This window comes from Pistacia vera, unplaced genomic scaffold (assembly GCF_008641045.1).
Source record: "Pistacia vera cultivar Batoury unplaced genomic scaffold, PisVer_v2 Contig206, whole genome shotgun sequence".
In the NCBI taxonomy this organism is placed as follows: domain Eukaryota; kingdom Viridiplantae; phylum Streptophyta; class Magnoliopsida; order Sapindales; family Anacardiaceae; genus Pistacia; species Pistacia vera.
Window position 1 is genome coordinate 1,716,513 of NW_022196009.1, and position 21,576 is coordinate 1,738,088.

General features: G+C 35.1%; 1 protein-coding gene across 3 annotated transcripts; it reads left to right on the forward strand.

Moving 5' to 3' along the window:
* Window positions 1-8,598: 8,598 nt before the first annotated feature.
* LOC116129062 (GPCR-type G protein 1) lies at window positions 8,599-20,574 on the forward strand. 3 transcript variants are annotated; one of them, XM_031414818.1, is made up of 14 exons: window positions 8,599-9,216; window positions 9,291-9,413; window positions 10,118-10,225; window positions 11,380-11,500; window positions 12,609-12,738; window positions 14,609-14,687; window positions 15,845-15,933; window positions 17,416-17,508; window positions 17,684-17,710; window positions 17,840-17,926; window positions 18,473-18,544; window positions 19,140-19,270; window positions 19,621-19,786; window positions 20,322-20,574. In XM_031414818.1, the coding sequence occupies exons 1-13, from the start codon at window positions 9,108-9,110 to the stop codon at window positions 19,772-19,774; spliced, it is 1,323 nt and encodes a 440-aa protein (XP_031270678.1). In that variant the 5' UTR covers window positions 8,599-9,107; the 3' UTR covers window positions 19,775-19,786; window positions 20,322-20,574. The 3 variants fall into 3 exon arrangements, with proteins under 3 accessions (XP_031270678.1, XP_031270676.1, XP_031270677.1); XM_031414816.1 differs by having other exon boundaries at window positions 9,313-9,413; XM_031414817.1 differs by having other exon boundaries at window positions 9,002-9,216; window positions 9,313-9,413; window positions 20,340-20,574.
* The last annotated feature ends 1,002 nt before the right edge of the window (window positions 20,575-21,576 follow it).

Below are 21,576 nucleotides of genomic sequence, written 5' to 3' on the forward strand. Positions count from 1 at the left end.
GGTAGTTACTGGAAATGTTGGAAAAGGAGACAACATGCATAAGATTTTGTGAAGGGCACGCTAGAGCATGAGTACACAATATTAAAAGCATACCATTATATGCTTGAGTTGACAAACTAATGCAGCAAGACGGCTTTGAAGTGTGACAAGAATATGAGGTTTAAATATTTTCTTGTTGCTTACGGTGCTGCTATAAGGGGTTTTGTAAACATGAGAAAGATGCTGGCTATTGATGGTTTTTTTTACGGGAAAGTATGGAGGTACATTATTGGTGGCCACTACACAAGACAACGAGAATTACACATATCCCGTTGCATGGTGTGTGGTTGACTCTGAGAATGACAAGTCGTGGAATTGGTTTTTCCAACAATTACTTATGATAGTGCCTGACAATGACAAGTTGTGTATAATATCTGACAGACACAACTTTATAAAGAAGGGGATTGCCACTATTTACCCTCAAGCACATCACGGATTCTGTATAAGGCACCTTGGCGAAAACATAAAACAAAAGTTTAAGTGTGCTGGTCTCTTTCAAACATACTACATGACAACAAAAGCTTATCGAGTTGATGAGTTTGAGGAGCATTTTCGGCAAATCTGAATCAAAGATGATAGAATTGCTAAGTATCTTAAGCATGGTGTTGGTTTTGAGCGATAAACTAGAGCTTACTTTCTTGGAAGAAGGTTCGATGTTATGACCACGAATATAACTGAGTTCATAAATTCAAAGTTGTTAATAGAAAGAGAGTTTCCAATTGTCGCCCTTTTTTATGCAATCCAGAGGACATTGTCACGGTGGTTCCATGAGCGTTGTACGAAGTCAGATAATTTTACTACAACTCTTGTTTCGTCAGCTAAAAAATTATTGTGGAACATATGGAACTGTCAAATACACTATTTGCCTATCCTCTCAATGCTCAAGAGTTCACTGTGCGCCGCTATGGTCCGGATGCCCTAGTTAACCTTCTTAGTAAAACTTGCAGCTATAAAGTGCTTGACATTTAACGTTTACCTTGTCCTCATGCACTAGCAACATCGAAACACCAACGAAAGCCAGATTTTGGTTCAAGAATTTACATGGAACTTTGGTCTCCTCTCTATATGGCAAACCACTACATGTTGGCTTATTCAGAAACAATATATCAAGTTCCTTCGGAAGAGCAATGGGTGATGCCGCTAGAGTTGGTTGACATTATCATCCATCCGCCATTCAAAAAGATAGAAAATGGGAGAAAAAGAGTTAAGCGTATTCCATCAGCTTGTGAGGTTCCCCAAAGGATGAATAAGTGCTCAATTTGCAAGCAACCCGGCCACAAGAGAATCAGTTGCTAGAATCAATCACATGCAGATCTAGAAAATTAGGTTCAAATTGATTAGAAGCGAGAAAGCAAGCAACCTACTGTAAGATCTGTAGATAAGATCAGATCGCTTAAGCGACAGAAGATCACTTAAGCGATCAGCTGTTATCTGCATATATGAACAACAGATCATTTAAGCGATTTGCTCTTATGTGCAGATCTGATCAACAGATTGCTTAAGCAACCGAAGATCGCTTAAGTGATCTGATGAAGTTATTATGTTTCTCTTTTGTGATGCATTAAACTAATTTTATGTCCTTGTATTTCCAGCAAGGTCATCAAGAAGAATAATGAAATCGAGAGAGTTGCCAAGGTCAATCATTGAAGACTTGTTGTTTTCAACTTTTGATGTTTTAAATTTAATTGTTATCTTAAATAAATCATCCTTCATATCGTATTAAATCAAATTAATTATTTTTCATTTTCATCCATTTTAAAAAGGATTTAAGTAAGTAAAATTTCATATATTACCTTTATACGACACTGATTGCTGCCCAAATAAGTAAGACTGACAAAATAAATATTATCAACATAATTGTCGTGTCAAGTCAATCAATCAATCAATTTACTAAATTAGTCACGAGTGTCATACGTTAGTAGAAACGTACCTCATTTCACAAATATGGATGGTTATGATTGAATATAGAGCTGACCTATAATACAAAATATAATTTCTCACTCAAACATGCTCAATATCAAAAGATCGAGGAGATAAGAAGCAAAATGGCCATGGTCGCTTAAGCGATCATAAATCGCTTAAGCGACCAAGGCTAAAAGTGAAGAATCGCTTAAGTGATCTTGATTCTACCTTGGATTTGATCGCTTAAGCGATCTAACATCGCTTAAGTGACCAAGGGTAAAAGTGAAGAATCGCTTAAGCGAAATCTTAAATCACTTAAGTGATCGTGCACCTGGGGTGACTTGATTTTGCCTTGGACTTGATTGTTTAAGTGATCAAGGCTAAAAGTAAAGAATTGTTTAAGTGATCTTGATTCTGTCGTGGACTTGATCGCTTGAGCGACCAAGGGTAAAAGTGAAGAATCGCTTAAGCGAGACTTTAAATCGCTTAAGCGATCTTGCACCTGGGGTGACTTGATTTTGCCTTAGACTTGATCGCTTAAATGACCAAGGGTAAAAGTGAAGAATCGCTTAAGTGATCTTGATTTTGGCTTGTAGGTGATCGCTTAAGCGACTAAGGCTAAATATATTGGATCGCTTAATTGAGACATGAAATCACTTAAGTGATCCAGTATATTCAGATGATCTTTTTTCCGCCTTTAACAAGATCGCTTAAGCGATAACATATATCGCTTAAGCAACCAAGACTAAATATGCTAGATCGCTTAAGCGAAATCATACATCACTTAAGCGATCAAGGCTAATTTACTTTAGTACTTTAAAAACATTAAAATTTGTATTATATAGAATCATTCTATACTTTAATATTTCTTTTTCATGTTTATCTACACACGTAAAAAAAATTAGTTTAATTAAAATATAATTAAAAAAAATTGATTAAGTGATATAAATAATCAAATCAATTGACACAAGACAGATCATGGTCTACTGAACTAATCGTACAGTCAAAACTCAAGCTTATTTCAATCTAGTGCCCCACATCGTACAAAATCTGACTGCATTTTGGTTAGTAAAAAGAGCACAATAATCATTCTCAAATACACCATCTATATTTGTAAAATGAGGTATGTTTCTACTAACATGTCACACTAGTGCGTTATGACTTTCATCCATATATCATACGGTTGTAAATAATCTTCTTACATGGCCTTAATATGTGTTGATGGAATTAGGTTGCAAATAATCCTTCTTAATTGGCCTTAATATGTGTTAATAACCGATGTCGCTTAATATTAACGTTAATAATCATGTGATGTTGTGAACATCCAAAATTCACATTAAAGTCACTTAATATGGGGTTGACAACCTATTCCAAAAAAAAAAAAAAAAAAAAGGGATTGCTCAAGCGATCTAGTGTTTATAAGCCTTCATCGCTTAAGCGATAAAATAAATCGCTTAAGCGATCTTGTCAAAGGCAGAATAAAGATCATCTAAATATACTGGATCACTTAAGCGATTTCAGGTCTCGCTTAAGCGATCCAACATATTTAGCCTTAGTTGTAATGAACAGTCGCTTAAGCGATCAAGTCCAAGGCAGAATTAAGATCACCCGAAGCCATGATCGCTTAAGCAATTTAGTATCTCGCTTAAGCGATTCTTCACTTTTACCCTTGGTCGCTTAAGCGATTCAAGATCACTTAAGTGATCAAGTGCAAGGCACAATCAAGATCATCCCAAATGCGCGATCGCTTAAGCAATTTATGTATCGCTTAAACGATTCTTCACTTTTACTCTTGGTCGCTTAAGCGATCAAGTGGAAGGAAGAATCAAGATCATCCTAGATGCACGATCGCTTAAGCGATTTAAGTATTGCTTAAGCGATTCTTCACTTTTAGCCTTGGTCACTCAAACGAGACCTGAAATCGCTTAAGCGATCAAGTCCAAGGCAGAATCAAGATCATTCAAGGTGCACGATCGCTTAAGCGATTCTTCTCTTTTAGCCTTGGTCGCTTAAGCGATCAAGTCCAAGGCAGAATTAAGATCATCCCAGGTGCACGATCGCTTAAGTGATTTAAGTATCGCTTAAGCGATTCTTCACTTTTAGCCTTGATTGCTTAAGCGATCAAGGCTAAGGTAGAATAAAGATCATCCCAAGTGCACAATCACTTAAGCAATTCTTCACTTTAAGCCTTGGTCGCTTAAGCAATCAAGTTTAAGGCAGAATCTGGATCATCCCAATTGTACGATCGCTTAAGCGATTTAAGGTCTCGCTTAAGCGATCATGTATAGAAAACCCTTGATCGCTTAAGCAATATATGTGGTCGCTTAAGCGATCATGGGCAACACATATTATTTCCAGCTTTTCTCCTCAATTTTGACAAACTAAAATCACCAACACATATTAATTCCATCTTTTCTCTTGAATTTGACAACCTAATTGCATCAACACATTAATGCCATTTAACAAGAATACTAAATAAAGTCAAAGTCAACAGAGGGAAAGAAATACTGAATTGCTTTTGTATAAATTAGAAATGTGTCAATTACATTAAATTACAACATTATAAACAACAAATAAATGTCTTATATACACCCAAAATAAAAGCAACGCCGGCAGCCTCCATCCTCCCCCTTCATCATTCTCTTCAGCCACTTCTCCATCCTCCAAAATTATCTAGCACACCTTCAGCATCAGCATTAGCAGTAGCCTTTTCGTCTTCTTGTACAACACCTCTTCCAATATTATCCAGCCTTGGCCTTGGCCACAAAGCATATATAACACCACAACCCAAGTATCAACAGCCTGACGCCTAATAACACCAGCTAATCCAATTCAAGACAATCCAATTATTCAAGATAACCCAATAAGAAATGCATTTCACATAAACTACAAAACTCTAAGTCCAACTTCCATGCCTTTTGATGACAACATCAACAATGACTTAGATTGGGTTCTGGTCAGTCAAAAGGGATCTATATGCCTATGGAAGCACTCAACAGCTAAGCGCTCCCTAAAGTTGCTCATTGTTTTGTCATTAAACCTGTCCATTGGGGTGTTGGTCATGTCAAACTCAATAAATTTTAGTGCATATGCCCTACAATCAGCACTACAATAGGAGAAAGACATTAACACTAGAATCAGCTTATAGAACAATTGTATTATGTAAGTTTTATACGAAATTTATCTTGAGTCATTTATCGGGATGAGAAAGCGCTTGAGTGGTCACTTTCCCATCAGTAGTTCATCACCCAAGTGCTAAAACATCCCGCTATCGTGCAACAACTGCGGGAACAATATACACAGCGACTGCAACTCCGTCTCCAATTGCCTCTCTCGATAAATACTCGAGTTACAATCAAGGATCTGCAATAAGCCCTCATCTAGTAGCCAAATGACGGTTATCCAATGCATATCCTTGATTAAATCAAAAATCATCAAAGACACCGTCGAAGTCATTTGTGGCCATTCTTTTCCACCATTGGCTTTTTTCATTAACGTGTCATATGTAGTTACTAGGCTTTGGCCAAAGGCCACATCAGTGATGGCATAGTGCGGATACAAAATATCACTATTACTACTCTGTCGTAGCCTCATAAGTGTCAATACCTCATCAATGTGATGCAACAAATAAAAACAACATGATAAGTATACAATACCTCATGGAAAACATAAGCAAAAATAAGGTAAAATAACTCACCGAGTCGTCGAGCCACCTGCCCATTATCAACATCTTTTCAAACCACTCCCGGGGATAATCTCTGGTCTTGCACTTCACACACCTATCACTTCCATAATCATTGTAACAGGCATAGAAGAGTTTTTTCTTTTCCTCATCTTTTGGCTTATACAAATCGACATTTAACTCATTTGTTTTCACTTGCCCACTTCATCCGCCTTCCTCCTCACCCACCTCCATTTTCACTTCCCCACTTCTTTCGCGTCTCGCCTTACCCTCCTCCATTTTTGTTTCTCCCCTTTCACGGATTTCCTCATTTTTTTTCTTCGTTTTCCTCTTCTTTCCATACGATACTGCTGTGTAAGGAGATTTTACATGCTTACTCTTTCGGCTCTTTCTTTTATGCTCAGGTTGCACTTCAATCACTTTCAATATCCCACCAACTTCCTCCTCCATCTTACCAACTTTCTCCGCCACCCTATCAACTTTCTCCTCCACTCTTTTTATTCGCTCTTCCATCTTTTCAAACCTCTCATAAATGGCTATTGTAAAACTATCAAGTAGACCATTTATGAGGTCAACCACCTCATTCTCCCGACCCCAACACCTTGGTAAATCGGTGCTTGTTGTATCGATTTGCCAATTGGGTGGAGGCGTACGAACTTGTCTATCCTCCTCCCTCTTGCCAATTGAAGCTTCATCCTCCTCGACCTCAAACACATTCTCAAGCAGTGGCCCTGCAGCTGCACTTACAAGCGTGACCCCTTCTAGATCCCGCATTAGACAATCTATCCCTTCATCTGCTACATTGTCCAGTGCTCTGAATGATGTAACATACTCCTCTCCCGCTTCACCCCTAGTAGGGGTAAGGAATGGACGGACGACTCCCTGCAATAAGAAAAAAAATCAATCAAATTTAAGCCACATTTAAAAGCAAGTGCATATTCAAAAGATTAATCCTTTAATCTTACCCAAGCCGTTTGAATTTCTATTTCTATTTTGTCGTAATCCTAATGGCACACTTTTCGGTGTGCCACCACAACATCCTAGGAAATTGCAGTCGCTTACCTGAAGTCTTCTTCCCCCCTCCCCTTAGCCAGGATAGGTATGGCCTCATACATCCAAGCCTACATTGTAAAAAAAAGTTCATATCATAATTAAAACACATATAATACAAAAAATATAACAAAAAACTATTAATATTTATCTGCATTGCCCATGGGAAGCCAAACAAATTGTACGTGCTTGGTCCATCCTTCTTAACAGCTTGGCGATGCTTTGTCGCCATGTCTTTTCCACGCAGGGACTCAATGGTTAGCTGAAATGATAACCGTCCCCATGGATAAGCATTAAAGAAGTCCATATTGCTTACAAACTTCACCCAATCCATATTAACGACTTTTGTTGAGTCAGAAGCCATTAGGATCGAATGCCCGAACCATACCAGGCACATCTTGAACTTCTCTGATGAGGCATACCCATCTTCTCCTAACCTCTCCTCTAAATCGCGTCTTGTAATGGATGTCTTCCCCCCCAAAACCTTTTTAGCCAAGTTATCGGTTGCCCTACTCTTTATTATTCTCTCTTGCTCTTCCGTATCTAGAAATGCCCCACATCTTAAGCCTATCATCAGGGCATATTCCATCATCCCAAAACGTAGTGGCTTCCTATCCACTATGAACCACATTTCATTTTTTTTTTGGCTTTTAACTGAGTGCAACAACATATAATGCACTCCCTACTCCTAAAACGCCTTCTTCCAATTTTCTCTAATGTCCGCAAAATGACCGAAACAACTATCTTTGAATCAGTCCATACCCTTCCTTTATTCCTCTAAAATCTCCTTTGTTCTCATAAAAACTTACCAACTCAACCTAACTGTCACCCTTATGGGGAAGTATAGTACATTATCGCTTACAACCTCTAACCCATAATCTTTATAATTTATGCTTCGAAAAATCTGCACAATCGATATAAACTAAATATCAGCAACAAAAGAAACCAAAACAACCAATAGGTTGCCAATTTGGGGAATATGGGCTTCGAGGACATCGGGAAGTGCGTTTTTTTGGCTTCGAAAGGACCAAAGAAGCCAATGCAAGCCTTACAGAGGCTGTTGTGGGAGGTTCCATGACTGGAGATGGCTGAGGATGGCAAGAGGTGGCAGAATAAGGGGGTTAGAGGGTTGCCCTACATATTGCAGGGCAACCCTCCAGCCCCCCTATTCCGCCACATCCTGTTATCCCCAGCCCTCCAACCTCCCACAAACAACCTCCCTACGGCCTCTCTTGTCTTCTACCATCCTCTAGAACCCAAACAAAGCCACTCCCCCGATGCCTGCCAATTGCTTAACAAAACGCCACAACCACCTAACTATCAAAACCAACTACATATCCCCCAAATTCGCACAAACCAATCAATTTTTTCATCAAATTCAAAACCACCAGTAAAAAACGTACATTTTCTTCACCGATGTCCTCATTCTCACTCGCTTCCTCCTCTTTAGAACCATTTTCTGATTCTCCTCTTTGTTCTTATGCCGCTGTTGTCTCCTCTGCCTCTGGACCACCTTCACTCATCAGATGATCCACCGGAATGTCTTCTTCGACAACCTTTGAACAGTGGTCGCCGCTGGAGTCTAGGATTTGGAATAAGGTTGAGTTTTTCTCATTTTTGTGAATATCAACCATGATTTTGTGTAACGAAACGTTAGAATCAAATATTGGTTGGAAATAAGGAACTTTTATAGCCGAAAATCTCAGAGAAATGGAAGGTGTTTCATTGGTTGTTTTTTTGGGTATACTGCTTAATTGAGCGATTTTGAAGGGAGGGGGTCTTTTTTAATTTTCAAAATTTAAACAAATTTCTATTAATTATACTATTACCCATATACGTTTCAATCTTTTCACTCTAACCTCTTTTTGCATGTTCAGTTACAATTAAGTGTGTCACGTCAAATTTTTAAATTTTTTAGGAAAAAAAAAAAAGCCTCGATTTTCAGGGTTATTATTTTAAGTCCAGACTTGGGATGTCTGGGGAATTCAATTTCCTTCTCAGATACAAAACTGTCGAAATCGTTTGTATTTGTGAAATTTTAAGAGAAATATGTGGTGTTCAATTGCATCTGTAATGCGCCTGAATTCAGATTAGAGTAAGAATCGAGAGAGAAATACAAAGAGAGCAACTTGTGATTGTTGCAATTTTGGCTTTAAATTCAGAATCGAAATGTGGAGGAGCTCTACAATGCAACGTGACTAATAGATCATATAGAGGCGAGGATGCTTTGCGATTAGGGTTTTTTATGCTTTTTAATTTGGTAATATAGTGGTTCAATTACTGGTGAAGATTGAAGAAGGTAAAATCTATAGAGTATAGTTGGTGGAGATGGGTTGGGGATGGGCGATTTACGAAGGAGCGGTGGTGGTGGGATCTTTGTGCCTACTGGGATGGGCTGGACTTTGGTTCTTGAACATTAGACTTTACAAAGAGTATGAAGAGAAGAGAGCTTTGGTTCAGATCATTTTCAGTGTCGTTTTTGCATTCTCTTGCAATCTACTACAGCTCGTTCTCTTCGAGATCATCCCTATTCTTTCCAAAGAGTAACCACCAACTCTAACTGTTCTTTTATTTGTTATTTTCCTTTCAATTACATTATTTTATCGATATGAGTTAGTTGGATTTTGTTTTGGCTCTAGGGCAAGGGTGATCAACTGGAAGGTCGATTTATTTTGTTTGATATTGCTTCTGGTTTTCATGCTGCCTTACTATCATTGTTACTTGATGCTTTGCAACAGCGGTATGTCCCCTTCCAATTTTCTGTTAAAACATTTGTGCTTGTCATTTATGTTGTATGGTTAAACTAAGTGATATTTTACATTTGCTAGTAAGTTGGACCTGTCTCGTCGGTTAGTGTCACGAATGGAAACAGATTACTTGGGATGAGAATTTGGGGTATCTATTTGGAATGGGTAGCATTGCTTAACTGCTGGCTGAGATCTCTTCAAATTGATAATATTTGTGTAAATTCTTTGCTTGAGTGTCCATATGAAATTACAGCTAAATTGTCAGAGAAATCCTTGTAACTCTATTTAGGAATCATAACTATGATGCTGGACCATGTGATATTTTGTAAATAGTGAGGAATATCCAAAAACCTGTAGACATAAAGAAATATAAGAACTATAATTTTTTTCCATGTTCAAAATAAAATCTGTGTTTTGGATTTATTATATATAGAGTTGCATAGTGCCTGTCTTCTTTTGCTTTATGTATTTGATCTCAATAATGCTACTGTATATGATATAATGCAGTTATATATTTTTCAAATTTTTTGGTAATGGGGGGAAGGGAATAAAGATATGAAATTACTCTATTTTAGTCGGATATCTAGAAGCTGAGATATTATATAAGGCCTCATTTTTTGGACCAGAGCATATGATAAGAACTTGAGGCTGTTTCTCTTTCTTTTCTGTTTTCTTGTTGAAATTTGATTCACTTCAGGCGTAAGGAAGGAGCGGGCTGCACTGGGAGCCATCTTGTTTTTGCTGGCATTTCTTTATGCTTTTTGGCGCATGGGCATTCACTTCCCTATGCCATCACCTGATAAAGGTTTTTGATATATTTATATACTTCTGTTCAGATCATTGCTGCTCTCTCTTTTCGTGTGCCCTCATACCTTCTTAATTTTTTTATCATTTTTTGTTCATTAAATTTGCATTTCATGCTCCCCCTTTTCGCTTTATTATTATTATAATAATTACTACTACTACTATGCAATAAGAAAGAAGTGAAACGCACAAGCTGTTGCAGCTTGAAAGAAAATGAAATAAAGCTGATTCAATAAAAATGCAAAATATGCGATTTATGATTAAAACTTTACATGGACAATGCAATTACTAGTATTAAATACCATTGAGATTGAATTAGTGAGGGAAGGGAAGTTAGCAAATTTAATTCAGTTTTGAGGATTTTGTAACTACTCCAAATTTGAAGGGATTAGACACAGAAATTCATGGAGTGGAGGGTTATAAGTGCAAAAGGAAATAACTATTATGCCAAAGCTAGAGCGCTTTTTTTTTTTCCTTTTTTTGGGGGTGGATGGGGCTATCTAGTGCAGTGGTATGCGGCAAATTAGTACTAAGTTGTCCTTATTTATTTGATTTCTTATTTGTTATTTTATCTTAGAGATTAGTTTTTTTGACTCAAGGTCTGCTAAAATTCAGGAAAAGACTAGCAAATCTGTACGTTGGAGGCTTTTGACAATTTTAGGAAACTTTGAGGGAGGTTTTTGATGATAATTTTAGGAAGCTTATGATGATTTTTATAATTTCAAGGGGATGAATCTTGGATCTTTGGGTCTACCAATATTAGCAAAATGTCAAGGAATATCAATGGAATTTGCCTTCATTATTTGTTATGAGTTTAGGATTGCGATTTGGTCAGATTTTAGATAGTTTAGGGTTTAGGGTCAAGTGACACATAGTTGAATTACAAGTTTTTCTTGTAGCTGCCTAACCTCCATTAGGAGTAAACAGATATTTAAGTTAAATCAAATAGTTGGTTTAATTGTTGTCTCTTCAAGTTATTGCATCGTGAACCATAGCTTCTGTGCCAAAGAAGAGTATATGTTTCTTTCCATGGTGTATGTCCTTTTTCCATGCAAATTTCTTTTTTCCTCTTTTTTGTCACTTGTAACATTTGAACTGCGATTTTGTTCAAGTGTCTCAAAATGTGTTTTAGGTCCTCATGATTTTACTTCTCAGGTTTCTTCACCATGCCTCAGTTGGTTAGTAGAATTGGGGTCATTGGCGTGACTGTCATGGCTGTCCTATCTGGTTTTGGAGCTGTAAATTTGCCCTACAGTTATTTGTCACTTTTCATCAGGTAATGGCGTAATGTTATTTCTTTAAAGTTTATAAGTTTTCATGTATTATTTTTCATTTGACTCTATCTGTGGTTTCATGATTGATGGTAAAAGACTTTGCTTGATCATTAATTGTTAGTTGTGCCTTTGTGCCTGTTTGATCAGTATGCATGATGCATATAAACTTTTAGCATCATAAGTCCCTTTGAATGAATGTAGAAAGCTGGCATTCAGATTATGTTATGAAATGCTGAGTCGGTACTCTGTAGAGAATCTGTTCACACTATCAATAAGGGGATGGTATGTTACATGTTACAAGTAAATTTCAGAAACTACCTGAGTTTTAGGGTTTAGGGTGGTTGTGCATAGATTGTGGAGGTTATGGATTTAATCAGGCACTAATGTTGGAGGGCAGATTTAGGATGTACATTTTTTATTCTGAATTTCTGGTGGCTTTGGATCTATTTTTTTATCATGAACTTTTTGGTGGTGAATTAGATTCAATTGAGGTGTTTGCAATGTGTTGATAGTTTCTGATTTTGTGGTAGTGGCGTTGAAATGGCTATGTTTTTGTCTGTGTTAATGGTGGCTGGAATGGTCGTGATCATGGTGGCTGTATTTTATGTATTGTGATTGGATTGAGATCAAGAATTACCTTGCTACCCCTGAACCATTAGTTCAAATTGAACGGATTTAGAGAAAAGGGTGGTTTGTGCATATTTTCTAATTAGTTCGGGGGTGGTGTGTGATGAAAAGTCCCAAACCTAGCGCACATCTGTCAATTTTGTAAACCCCAGGGGTAATTTTTGAACTTTACTACATGTTTCTGCTTAATTTGTATTTTCTTTGCCAAATTTGCATTCAGTTGCTTACTTTCTTTGTCTTCTTTTTTCTATTGTTACTGAAGCAAGCTTATCCATTTTCAAGAGAAAAATCTTCAAATATTTTGCATTAAATTACTCAGAGAAAGATTAACTTGTAGAGGTGGAATTTATAATTTGATGTATTTACTATTCTGTTATGATTTTAAGAATGCAGTGTATGGTTAATTATTCAAAATTTGTGTTTGCTTTTCAGTTCTTTTTATTTATTTTAATCTCCTAACATTTTAACATTTAAACTTGGTAGAGAGATTGATGAAGCAGAAATCAAGGCCTTGGAAAGACAACTGATGCAATCAATTGAGACTTGTATTTCCAAAAAAAAGAAAATTATTCTTTGTCAAATGGAGATGGAACGGATTCAAGGATCTGAAGAGGTATTATTATCTTGTATGATCTACTATTCTGTTGTTTTCTAACTCAAACTGCTCTACTTCTTAATTGTCATTTGGAGTCTTTATTGTGTTGGAGGTTGTTACTTTTTATTATTTAGGTTTGTTTGTTTGAGTAATGTGGTTGAGCATTTGAAGTCTACTGAAATTTTTCTCAAACCTGAAAAATGGGACGAGCAACTAAATGTAGTAATTTCAAGATCAAAGAACGCATATGATGGCAAGTGGAAGGGAAATTTTTACTAATCTCGCATGAGGTTTGCCGTAATTATAGGCACATATACTTTTTATGTGAAAATAGGTAGAAACCTGCTTAGAAGTTCAAGAAATAGTTGTAATTTTCTTTGAAAATTTTCAAAGATTTCCTTGAATATTTCATGAATTTTACTAGAAACCTCAATTTTCACTGCCTATTTTCTAAACCAGTTTATTTTGCTTTAATTAGACTAAATTTTTCAGCTCCAGAACAGTGAAAACATGACATATATAATATATGAATATGAGTAAGACGACAGATATGCACCGGCAAGAATTTTTCTAATAAGCTGTTTTGAATAGTTGCTATCCTTTTCATTCACTAAATAAAAGGATAAACTATAAAATAAAAATAAAATGATACACGTGGGTACCTACATGGCCAAAGGCTATTGTTTCCCGCCTCCAACATATTGTAGGTTCGACGGAGGCTCCAATTTTGAATTTGGGTTCACAAAGCGAGATTAGGGGATTTATGGATTATCAAGAAAAAAAAAAAGTAACATTTACTTTCTTAATGATATCCATTCTTATTCATTTTTTATAGAAGATTGATTTTCTTCATACATAAATGAAAAATGGAGTATTGAGTGTTCTTACACTTATTTTACTAATGGTTCCTTTTTATTATAACTAACTTCACTATAATTGATCTATATTTTTTGTGATAATTTCACAAACTATCTCAGAGGTTAGCCCAAATTCCAGGCAGATAAACAATTTTGAACTTTTAATCTCTAAACACTCCTCTATAACTATAATTTTGTTATTTTTTAACATTTTATTTATAATTATATCTGTGAGGGTGTTTTGTGACTAAAAACTCTTTAAGTTGTCCATGTGCTTAACAATTATTCATTATTCTTTTTTGACACAAATGGAAAAACAAAAGTTAGAAGCATAAAAACATTTTTAGTGTGGCAGATTACACTTAGATTTACTTATTAAAATTGTTAGTCATGGTCCTAAATGGCAGATTATATGTCACAACTTCATATTTACTCCAAAACACATTCATTTTTATCCCACGTTAAAACCCAAAACTTTTGTATGATATCCAAGAACATGAAGCCAACTGGAGGATGTTATTTGGATTCATTACAGAGTGGGAAATTCATTGCATGGGGCAGTGACTAGAAGAGGTAAGAGGGGAGAATGAGTTAAGAGCATGAGGTTATTTCAAACTTTTTGAGTTTCAGCTGAGATTTATTTTGAAGTATAGATATAATTTAGAATTCATATTTTTATAAATTGTTAAATTATCTAAATACATTTTTGAGATTTCCATTGTAAAATTGATGAATGCTTCCTCTGTTTTTCAATTCAGTCTCATGGCAATATATATCAGATGCATTTTGCTACTGTTTTGAATCTAAAGCTGAACACAACTGAAATACAGTGCAAAATGGCACCTAAGTTACGAGCTCATGCTGTGATCATTTTGCTTTAGTGTTTAGTATTTGGTATAAATTCTTAAATTTTCTTAAAGCAACACCCAAATATAATTATGTTATGTTTACTTCTTAAATTATTTTATGTTTAAATATACTTTGCAATTTGTTATGATTAATATGTGCTGATTGAAAGTTATGTTTTTCAGAATTTAAAGGCTAGATCATTTTTTAAGCGGATAGTTGGCACGGTTGTACGATCTGTTCAAGATGACCAAAAGGAGCAAGGTTTATTTTTTTATTTCCTTGCACTTTTGATCTGTTCTTCTTTTTGTTAATGATTGGTTCATTTTTTAAGTAGACGGTTTACTTTTTTGAGGACGCTCAATGGTTGTTTTATTTTGTTGTTGTGGCATTTGTTCTATTTATTTGTTTATTTTTGCTGCAGGCAAATCAGCCTTTGTTGCTTTTTCTCCAATTTAGACTCATCATTGTCTCCTGTGAATATTAAATTGCAAAATTATCTGTGCTTAAAAGTTGTCTGTGAATTATGTTAAAGGAGCATATGTAGAATGAGAAAACCAGTTATAAAAGTAAAACCAAATAAGTTCACAATCTTTTGGAAGTCTACTAGTTATATTTCTGAAACATGATTTACAAGAATAATATAAGGTTTGTCTCTTTTTTTGAGCTCCTTAACTACTGGTACCAACCATCCTATTTGTCTTTCTGGTTACTGATCACTGCAAAGCAAATCATGAAACTTTTTACTAACTTTGCTGCTTGGGACGACCATGCTATCTCTGAACTTTAACTATAATTGACTTGTTCCCTCTGACATTCTGTTTCACAGCCATTTGAGTAAACCGCCTATGCTGATGTACTAAGTATGACATCTCCATTTTTTACAGATTCCAGGATTCTGTCCCTCATCATTTGGGATTTCCCACCATTCTATGAGTTCCTTTTGTTTGGCTTAACAATCAAGATATAATAAGAAATGTGGGTGTGTGTGTGTTTTTCATTAATTTTTTTTGCCAAGTGGTTTCAGAAAAAAGAGTTAATTGAAAAAAAACACATTGAAGAAAACTTTTTGGAAATTCGATAAATCAGAATTCCATTTTTTAATCAATATTCTGGTTAGTGATTTGTTTCTTTCAATTGCTGTGCTGTTTTTTATGTGAATCAATACCATGATGGTTTTGTCTTTGTGCTTGTTTGAAATTACTTATTTTATGGCATATCAAAAGGTTGATTATTTTATTTTTAATGCTTCATATGTTGATTGTATGGATGCTATCTCAGATGATTGGAAGTTTAAGATTTCATTATCAAGATTTAAATGTTTGTTCTTTGAAGGTCCATTGCTTTATTCATATTTTAGTCTTTTCATCCCTCAAATGATGTTGCTAAATATTTTATTTATTTATTTTCTGTTTGTTAAGATGTTAAAAACATGGAAGCCGAGGTGCAAGCTTTAGAGGAGCTATCAAAGCAGTTATTTCTTGAAATCTATGAGCTTCGCCAAGCTAAGGTTCTTTCTTACTTATATATTTTTTCTTTGCAAATTAATCTCTGTGACTTCTTTCAGATCTATTATTATTTTTGCAATTTATTGGCCCTTTGGATCTGTTGTTGCTACTTTTTTTTCTCATTAGCTGAAATATCTTTTTCTTTGTGTTGTAAAATTATTATGGCATGGTATGGTTTTGTTGAGTGGTTTGATATTTTGTGGGATATTGTAAATTGATATGCCATAGGCTAATTTTTTCATTTACAATCTGAGATAAGAATCATGAACAGAGGTTTAAATTATTAGTAAACTCACATGTTGTCTGGAGTGGTAAATAATATTTTCTTCCCAACAAAGAATTTGATGGTGTCTCGACCATGTCCCTATGTTGACTCTTATCTCTGAAAAAGCTAGATCTGTGTGAGACATTCATCATCCTTTCTCCTGTTATCTTATTTACAAAATTGCATGGATAAATTTTTGAGCACGTACAAGTTTGCTTTACCAGTGAAAGATCCAATCTCTTCTTTCAGAAAAATATAAAGTTGTTTGAAGTGCTAGTAACCTTGTATCTCTTTATTTCTACTTGCTGTCAGGTCAGCTAGTGTTCCTCATTTTTTAGTCTACATGTATCTGACCTCCTCTAGGAGGGTGATTTCTTCTTGCTAGGGGCTTCCAAACATAGAGAAAGCCTGATGTTCTAAATAACAGTTTTTTTTTTTTTTAATGATTAAAGGAATTCCAAAATAATAGGTACAAGATATCTGATTGTCAATCTGAATGCGCTTCTTAGTCATTATATGTTTATTCTGAATTTGTCTTCTCAGTGATAGCATCTATTGAACAGACCTGTATTATCTGTGATTATACTATCTTGGTGTCATTTTACTACCTTGGTGGTCCTTTGATAGGCCACCCGTTAATAAGAATTATATCAGGCAAGGAAGGAGGACTTTGGGTGTGAATGAGGGCAGTGGAAATTAGTTAGGCTATTGTACACGTGTCCTAGATTGATTGGAAATTTGTGGGAGAATCAATTGTGAATATAAGGGGGGAGCTTAACTTGTGAAGGACAGTATTTTGCTTAAGGAATTATCAGTGGGAGGCCGCTAGCTTCTAAACTGCTAGCACTCTGTTTTCCTTTATTATCCTATTGCTTTCATATTGCTGTACTGTTTTACTTTAAATTCAATACAAATATTTGGATTGTTCTTGTTAATCTTGAATTGATGAACTGCTTGTTTGGGTGAATTTGCTGACTGGAATTGTTTCATTGAGTGAGGTCTTTATCATCCTTACAGCGTTGTTTATATCAACATCTTTATACTGTGCATGTTGACCAGTCTAGCATATTCATCCAATTCATTGCATTTTTTATTTTTATTTTCTGTGTACGACTATTATTATTGCTATTTTATTGTTTTGGGTATTCTTTTGCAGTATTTTTCTTTTAAATATACTTCATATGGAATTGCAGTCCTCAGTCTTGGTCTTATTTTGCAGGAGGCTGCTGCTTATTCTCGAACCTGGAGAGGTCACATGCAGAATCTTCTTGGCTATGCGTTATCTATCTATTGTGTTTATAAAATGATTAAGGTATGACCAGATTTATTTTTATTTGTTTGTGAAGATTAAGGTTTTCTTTCTCTGTTAGCTTTGTAGCACAACTCATGGTAGTGGATGGACTAAGGTCTTTTAAATGATGTTCCTTTCTTATTTAATTTGATGTATGAAAAGTAGGATCTCTGATTGATGTAATTGATCTGTGCAGTCTTTGCAAAGTGTTGTTTTCAAGGAGGTAACTTTTCTCTCTCCTAATGATCCTTCCATTGATATGCTTAATTTTTCTATATCTACTTATTGGTTCACATTCTGTAACCACTTAGTCTTAAACTGTTTTCTTAAGTTAAAATCTCTTCCTTGGCAGGCTGGTTCAGTTGATCCTGTTACAATGACTATTAGCATATTCTTGCAATTCTTTGATATAGGAATTGATGCTACATTATTGTCACAGGTTAGTCATTAATCTGTTTAATATCATTCCAGAATTGATTGGGAGTTGTACATTGCAATCTGGTGAGAGATCTCAAACATGGTGCTTTAAATTACCAACCTTTTCCATGATTAAAAAGTTGACTATTAATTTTTCTTGTGTTTAGTGAAGTGACATTTTCTTATTAATTATCATGTTTTACTGTATTTTTACCATTTCTTTAATTTTTGGTTTGAAATCGTTATTCTTTTTTTTAATTTGTCATGCAAAGTATATAATTTTGCAAAAGCACAAACTGAGTAGAAAGCTTGCGAGGCATATCATTATCTTTTCATGCGAGGCATATCATTATCTTTTCATTCTTTTTATAAGAAACCATAAAATGTATATTAATTTTAAAATAATCTTTGTGCATTATGAAAAATTGATATGTACTGTAAATTTCAACTAGCAGTACTTCAATTGTGTAAGTTGAGTGGAATAATGAGAAAGTGGTACATGCTTTTGTCAAGTCTCTTGCATGGTGTGATTGCTGTTATCTAATATTTTTTCATAGTTGTTCTGCAGTATATCTCCCTGATATTTATTGGGATGTTGATCGTTATTTCAGTTCGGGGTTTTTTGATGAATGTGATGAAGGTAATTATGCTCTTTTCATGGCTGTATATTCAATTTATATCTTATGCATGTGAAGTAGGTATTGTTTATCAGCTCCTCTTAATGATAGTCTGGAATTTAGAATTTGGATTCCTCGGAAAGAAGTCCATTAGTAGCACAATTTTATACACTAGGTGTGAAAGCAAAACATTTACTCATTCAACTAGAAGCTAAAAAGTTCTAGGCAGGATGCAAATTTTAGTACTCTATCTGATGGAAAAATAGGCATGTAATGGTTGCAAGTGATGCATGTTAGAACCATGTTCCTATCATTTCAAGTCTAAAATCTATGGACTTATCCACTTCTTTTTTTTTTTTTTTTTTTTTTTTTTATAACGACCAGTGAAACGCCTGTGGTTCTTCCCTCTTTCTTTCCTAGATTGTTATAGAATGGGCACAACATGCTGATTGATATGTCCCATGCCTTAGGTAGTAGCATAGTAGCATAGTAATCTATTGATATATTCCATCTTGTATTGAAGCAAACAGTCCTAAGGAAGAAAATGATAGAAGCTTGGGAAAAGATTTAGTCTTCATCCTGTATCCTGCAACTTGACCTGTTTTTGTCTGTGTGCAGTTCTTCTTTGCCATTTCCAGAGTAGGGAGTGGATCTTCAAGCAACGTTGTACTGTTTTTGACTGAAATTATGGGAATGTATTTTGTCTCTTCAATTCTTTTGATAAGAAAAAGCTTGGCAAATGAATACAGGTATGCTCATTATTGACTCAAGATATTTCCCTTTATGTTGGTTATTGGTACTGTATATTCTAAGATCTTTGTGTAGGGAAAAAATATTGAAATTATTAAGAAACTCCATGGAAAAGTAAGATCCCAAAGAAAAGAAAAGGGAGAAGATGTTTTTGATGTTTATTTGGAAGAATATACAGTTATGAACTGTGGCTAATATCGGCTACACAGCTTGAAGCCATTCCAATTCCTGATTTAGCGCAAGTTTTAGTTATGCATGCAAAATTCTTTAGCACTTAAGTATTAGAATCTAGTTTGATGAAGACATGCTATTCTTGGAATGGCTTTGCTGAGCTGAAACTTCTTTGCAGGATTATTATAACAGAGGTGTTGGGTGGGGAAATTCAGTTTGACTTCTACCACCGGTGGTTTGATGCAATCTTTGTAGCCAGTGCTTTTCTTTCTCTCCTTTTACTTTCTGCTCATTATACATCTCGGCAGGCAGACAAACATCCTATCGATTAAATGTATTCATATGTAAGTTTCGATTAAGTTAATTAGTTTATGTTTCAAATCATTGAAAATAGAAATTTGCTTTTGCTGTGTGGCACTGAAATCGACGGTACTATCTTGATTATTCATTTGGTATATGTCCTGGTTGTAACCATCATGTGTTTAGCACAAAAGGAAAATTTGTGGCTGTGGTATCATGTTGAGATGACTCATTTTTTCAGCATCCCCAAGATAACTGGATTACCCTGGTATCAACCTGATGTTGCCTAAATGTTCACCTCATGAGTACACCACAAACTCTGTGAATCGAAAACTAATAATCTTTAGATTTTCTTCTAGAGGACAATCATTGACTGATTGTCATCTCAATTTATCCCTCATTTTATTTATTTTCTACATCAATGCATGCAGAAGTACTTTTCTTCTGGATTATAAGACTTGAATCCTGGAACCAAACTTACTATTTTTGTTATTGTTATTTGCATGACATGACATGGCACTGCATGTATTGTTTATTTTCCTCTACTTTAAGAGAATGAGTAGTCCCTCCTGATTGCAGGTTCAAAATTATTTGCAGAAAGACAATTATACAACACCTCAGGACGAGGAATTGTTTACTTGAGATCTGTCAAAGAGTTGCAAATACCCAAGGGTTCTTCAGAGACTAGTAGTTTCCAGAATACTTGGGACAACTTATTTTGTTGTGAATATTTTGACGGATTAAAGAAATATTAGTCACACTTTGACAACGATATCGTTTATGTAAGATTTAATTTTGTTAATTGATCAATTAAAATTCCAATTCTTTATCATTGAGTCACAAAATTTCTGTTTGAACTAGTATGTTGAGTAGACTGCCGAATTCAATTTTAATGAAATCAAAGCAAGTTGGAAAAATCAGGGCAATGCCTAGTAATTTGTCCCTACCATTACCATACAACCCCGTAACACATAACTAACTTCCATCCAATCCAACAACCAACAACTGTTTCATTTTTGAAATGGTGGTCTCATTTAGGAAAAATAACATTTTCATCCTGGAGGTTTGGACTAACTAAATTTCAGTCCCTGACCACTGACCTGTGACCAAGATGTAACTGACATTGATCAAAATGCTTTTAAAAACTTCTATGAGACCAAAATTACTTAAGCAAAACCTCAGGGACGAACTTGTCATTTTCCCTTTTAATTTTACACCTTTCTCATAAATCGGCTACTGCTTCCTCATAATTGGGTTTCTTCAACTCAAACCAAAACTAGCCATTGCCACTTGCACCTCCCACTATCAGGACCAGCTATGCAAATTCTTCCCTTTTTGGCAATCTAATTGATTTCTTCATGGACTGGTTGATTAATTAAAGAAAAATGAAAAATGGAAATTTAAAATTGGTAACAAACTTTCAAACTGACCGTTGATTGACTGTTTGTTTGTTTGTTTTCCCGTCTTATAAAACCAAAAAAAAAAAGGCAAGTGGTATAATATAATCAACGGCATAAGAGAAGATGGGATTGAACATTAATTTTTAAAAGAAAAAAAAGTAGCAAGTTGAAATAAAAAAAGGACTAAAACAATTGCCTTTTGAAAGTCACATTTACTTTTTACAGAATTTGGTTCCACCATATTTCCCATCACATCATTTCTCTCTTCGATCTTCCTGCATGCCCTGCTCTTCCTCTCTCTCAACTGTAATTTTTCATTTTCTTGGATTGAAATATATGAGGAGAGAAGACAAAAAACATGTGGATTTCCTTATGACAGGTTTACTTTAACAAAAGCTTCTTCTCTTTTTCTTGGTTGGAAGTCTTAATTGAAC

Bases quoted from the DNA above. Each gene is read 5' to 3' on its own strand.
- LOC116129062 (XM_031414816.1), top strand. From the start codon at position 9,002: ATGGGTTGGGGATGGGCGATTTACGAAGGAGCGGTGGTGGTGGGATCT. The intron at 9,414-10,117 runs GTATGTCCCCTT...GATTCACTTCAG, and splicing joins CTTGATGCTTTGCAACAGCG to GCGTAAGGAAGGAGCGGGCT. The intron at 15,934-17,415 runs GTTCTTTCTTAC...CTTATTTTGCAG, and splicing joins ATGAGCTTCGCCAAGCTAAG to GAGGCTGCTGCTTATTCTCG.